General features: G+C 47.3%; 1 protein-coding gene across 8 annotated transcripts in view; it reads right to left on the bottom strand.

The window, feature by feature from the left end:
• Mgrn1 (mahogunin ring finger 1) overlaps positions 1-5,074 on the bottom strand; it is a 52,450-nt gene that overhangs the window by 29,175 nt on the left and 18,201 nt on the right. For 4 of the 8 annotated variants that reach the window (XM_021184401.1, XM_021184399.2, XM_021184395.2 and 1 more), the window contains exon 2: positions 722-843. In XM_021184401.1, coding sequence (XP_021040060.1) covers positions 722-843 — 122 coding nt within the window. The remainder of the gene's footprint in view (positions 1-721; positions 844-5,074) is intronic. The other 4 variants (XM_021184400.2, XM_021184402.1, XM_021184398.2 and 1 more) reach the window with 1 other exon arrangement.

Raw genomic sequence — 5,074 nt, 5'->3', positions numbered from 1 at the left:
GGGGGGGGGGGGGGGGAGAGAGGAACGAGGGAGGGAGAACTGTAGTCAGGTTGTAATAATGTATGAGAGAATAGAAAAATCAAAACAAAACAAAAAACAAGTCTAAAGTTTAAAAAAAAAAAAAAAAAAGACAAGCAAGTAGGTTGAGCAAGCCACTAGGAGCAAGCCATTACACCAGCACCCTCCACGGCCTCTGCATCAGCTGCTGCCTCCAGGTTCCTTCATGGACTATGATTCAGGGTATGTAAGCCAAATAAATACTTTCCTCGTCAAACTGCTTTTGACTCTGGGGCTTCACCACCGCAATAACCCTAAGACAGAGGCATGCCCTCTGCCATTACAGCCTACTTCTTTGGAATTCCAGTATAGACTGAAGACCACATTCCCTGTGGGATCGTGGTTTTTCTCCGTTCCACAGAATCTGGCTGCTCTCTCTGCTCACACAAAAGGCCTAGAATGAAATCTCTAACTTGTGCACCCTAGTGGCATCAGCTCAGTAATGGCTGCTCTGTCCCTCAGTGACCCAATGCTCACTCACTCTCTGGTTCCTCAGAGGCAGTGCCAGGGCACAGTCCAAGTCACATGCCCACGTTCAGCTCTGCTCAGCTGCTGCCTGCTCTGCCCCATCTTGGGTGCCTTGGTGCCTGCTCATCCTCACAGCTGGACAGAGACGGTCTTCCCACTGCTCACCCAGCCACAAGCCAGCCCTTCCAAGACCCACCTGGACTGGACGACTGCCTAGGAAGTTCAGGTCCATATTCTCTCCAAAGAGGTAACCTTCAGGATGGGGAGTGTCAAATTTCTCTCCTCCCATGAAAAAATGCGAAGCAAAGTAGTTTCCTGCTTAAAAAAAAAAAAAATGTTTACTCGTAGAACATAGTGCTTAGCACAGCTCTGTGGGAACAACCAACAAGTCTCCAAAGGCTTTATCCTAAGTGGTTCATGTCCTGGTTCTGTCCTCAGCCAGTTTTCTGCACACCATGGGCCTGTACAACCTGCCTCTCCCTAGTCACAGATGAGTTCTGGATTTGAACGTCACTGCCCTCAGGAGTTGGGTAAGCCATGTCCCTAACCACCAAAGATGTGTTCAAGTTCTACCCTGTACCCGTGCTCAGAAATAGGTAGGGTCTCTGTTGGTGTGACTATCACAATGAACTCCAAGTGGACTAAGGAAGCCCCAAACTCAGTGATGACACATGTATCAGAGAGAAAGGTCTGGAAATAGATGCATCCAGAGGACAGAAAGAGGGTGAAGATACAGGCACAGACTGGAAGGAAACAGCTACCAAATGAGGTGTGCCTAGGACTGGAGCCTCCAGAGCTAAGAAAAGAGGAAGGAAGGATTCTCCTTGTAGTCTTCCACGGGAGCACAGCCCCGCAAGATTTTGACTCCTGGCATCCGGAACACTCAGCAGTTGAAGGTTGAAGGTTAGTTTTCATAGCTTCTCCATACATCCCTACACAATTCTTGGCTCCACACTGTCTGTGCCCTGCCTCCCAAATCTGAGCCCCAGAAAGTTTTAATATCAACAATGATCAAAGTTTAATATTTGATGTTGGTCTGGATTCTTTCTCACAAGCACTAAAACTGTGTTTTCCACGTCAACCCCAGGGCACTTAAAACCCTAAACTTGCAGGGCAGAAGCCATGGCTCAGTGGTGAAGAACATGTGCTGCTCTGGCAGAAGAGTGGGTGTGGTTCCCAGCATCCACAGGGTGCTCACAACCATCCCTAACTTCAGGTCTAGGGGTCCAATGACCTCTTTAGCCTCTGTATGCACCAGGCATGCATGTGGTGTACATACATACATGTAGAGAAAACACTCATACCCATAATATAGGATAAGTATATATTAAAATTTTAACAATTAAAATACTAAACTTGCATTTCTCCTCTGAGAAAAAAGGCTGAAATGTTTCAGATGTTGAAAGAATTGAGCACACACCCCTGAAGACAACCAGAAGCCAAGACCTCTCCCAAACACCCAACTACTACACCCAGTACTCTCCAGCACAGGGGACCTAAGCAGAAGCAGCCAGGTAACCATGAGCCCATCAAGGTCAGGGTTGTTGAGAGTGTACATTTGCTTCATGAACACGACTTTAATCCCAGCACTCGGGAGGCAGAGGCAGAGGCAGGCGGATTTCTGAGTTTGAGGCCAGCCTGGTCTACAAAGTGAGTTCCAGGACAGTCAGGGCTATACAGAGAAACCTTGTCTCGAAAAACCAAAAAACCAAAACCAAAACAAAACAAAACTCCTGGGTTCCTAAGCCCATGAGAGCTCTTCTTAAAGTCCTGTTGGGAAATTTGGGCCTCTCAAGCAACCAGGAACACTCAATATGAACCTGTGACTTTCTTTCCTGAGAATTACAGCCCCAGGGATGGTAGAATCAGACAAGGCCAGTAAGGCAGGTCAGGGCCTAGGAGATAATGCCAGACAGCTGTTACCCAGTGGTCCCTGACTATAGGAGCGGCTAGCAGGGCCTAACTTCAACTCTAATACTAACCTGTCATGTGCACCAGACAATCAACTGTGGCCAAGCAAAAAGAATAACATGACAGAGCCGGGCGTGGTGGCGCACGCCTTTAATCCCAGCACTCGGGAGGCAGAGGCAGGTGGATTTCTGAGTTTGAGGCCAGCCTGGTCTACAAAGTGAGTTCCAGGACAGCCAGAGCTATACAGAGAAACCCTGTCTCGAAAAACCAAAAAAAAAAAAAAAAAGAATAACATGACAGCTAGGTTAAACCATGAGTTTTATAGATTGCTTCACAGTACTTAATAAAAGACCTGTATACACACACACACACACACACACACACACACACACACACACACACACACACACGGCGGGGGGCATGGAGCAGAAGAACTTACATACATGTAGAATTATATATGCTAGTAAGGTCAGAAGAACATGCTGAATAGACACACAACACAAGCTGTGGGAACAAACATGTCTCAAATGACACGTTGAGAAGGCAACAGAAGAAAGCCACATGAAGTCCGAGAGAAAGACCAAAGCCCTGGCTCTGTTCTGCAGTAAACATGTGACATCATGGTTTTAAGTCAATAACAAGAATGACTGCCACAAAGACAAGCAGAAGAGCATCCTCCCAGATCACCTGCAGCCACACACAGCCCTGCTGGTACACACGAAAGCACTGGTACATACTCGCACTCATAGGGAGAGGACCCCAAGGCACGGGTGGTGTCTGACCATGTCTGGGCCTTAGCTTCAATGTTCTATCCATCTAACAGTGAGTCTGAACCATGAAGCAGTGGAGTAGGACTTCGATTAGCAGCTGAAAAACAGCTTTGTCTGCCCTCGCACATACAGTACATCAAATGAATGGCTGGCAGGACACTCGCCTGTGCTAAGACTCCTCTGATGGGCTGGTACTGCATTAGCTGGGCAGCAAGAGATGCAAGAGGCACTGGATACAAGGAAGGCTCCTGACAGCACACATGACCCTAAGCTCCCTTAGAGTACCTGTCCATCTGGGCACTCCTCTACAGAGGAGCCTCGGTCTATATGGATGGCTTGAGAGAAATGCAATAAGCATAGAGGCTGGCTGCCTCAAAACCCCAGGCAAGCCACAGGGGCCTGGCTGGGGACACCTGGACGTCCTTTAAGACACAATCACATTGTGTAGGAGTCAGACTCCATGATAGTCTCAAGGGCTCTCACTTCTAATAGAACCCTAGAGGAAACAGAAAGAGCTGAGCACATATCAGCAGCTCTTGTGGAAATGGTAGAGTATGATTTCCAAGACTCTGGGCAAGGCAGATGCACTTAAGCACACTTCAGCACTCAGCCCATGGAGAGGTCCTGTGGTAAGGAGTAGGGAAACCATATTAACCTGTAGGACATATGCAAGCCAGCCCTCGGGTGCAAGGTCTCCAGATGGTTCCTCGACTCCTGAGCATTCTTGTATGATGTCAAATTCTTTTTATCAGGATCTAAATTGAAAAGACATATTCCTCTTTTTTTTTTTTTTTTTTAAGCTTTTTAAGACAGGATTTCTCTATGTATCCCCAGCTGTCCTAGAACTTGCTCTGTAGACCAGGCTGGCCTCCAACAAATGTGCTTAACAGTCTTTTTTTTTTTTTTTTAAGATTTATTTATTATTATACATAAGTACACACCAGAAGAGGGCGTTAGATCTCATTATGGGTGGTTGTGAGCCACCATGTGGTTGCTGGGAATTAAACTCAGGACCTCTGGAAGAGCAGTCAGTGATCTTAACCACTGAGCCATCTCTCCAGCCCTCAAGGATTCTTAAGACTGTTAAGGGGCTGGCGAGATCCTTGAGGGCTGGAGAGATGGCTCAGTGGTTAAGATCACTGACTGCTCTTCTAGAGATCCTGAGTTTAATTCCCAGCAACCACATGGTACTCACAACCATCTGCAAAGGGGTCTGATGCCCTCTTCTGGTGTGTCTGAAGAGAGGAATGGTGTACTCATATACATAAAATAAATAAATAAATCTAAAAAAAAAAAAAAGAATCCCTGAAATTGCCAGGTATAGGTTCTTCAAAACAGGGTTTCTTTGTATAGCCCTGGCTGTCCTGGAGCTCACTCTGTAGACCAGGCTGGCCTCAGCCTCACAGAGATCCACCTGCCCCTGCCTCTCAAGTGTTGGGAACTGGGATTAAAGGTGTGTGCTACCACTGCCTGGAACTGGTACATGCTCTTAACCAGTAAGTCATCCCTCAAGTACAGCTGTTAAACTCTTGTCAGAATGACAGGTTCTTCCTGCACATAACCTTGGCACTCCTAAGTGGTCACTACCCTGATCGAGGCCACCAGTGTCTTCCTGCCTCACAGGGTCTACACTAACACTTCACTACCAAGCCTTTCCCACATCCTGGCACCTCCAATGTTCTTTATCCATCAGAGCAGGCCCAGTTCCATCCTCTTCTCCACCCCACCCACAGCCCTGCTCAGATGCAGGACCTTTGCCCTTGCTGCTCCCATTGCTTACAGGGCTCCTCCCCATGAGCTCTGCCTTCATCTGCCTCCTGTGACTTCTAGGCAAGGTCTCTTTTGACCATACACTTCTTTTTTTTTTT

This window comes from Mus caroli, chromosome 16, assembly GCF_900094665.2.
Source record: "Mus caroli chromosome 16, CAROLI_EIJ_v1.1, whole genome shotgun sequence".
Taxonomy (NCBI): Eukaryota; Metazoa; Chordata; class Mammalia; order Rodentia; family Muridae; genus Mus; species Mus caroli.
This window is presented reverse-complemented; position numbering and strand designations above follow the sequence as displayed.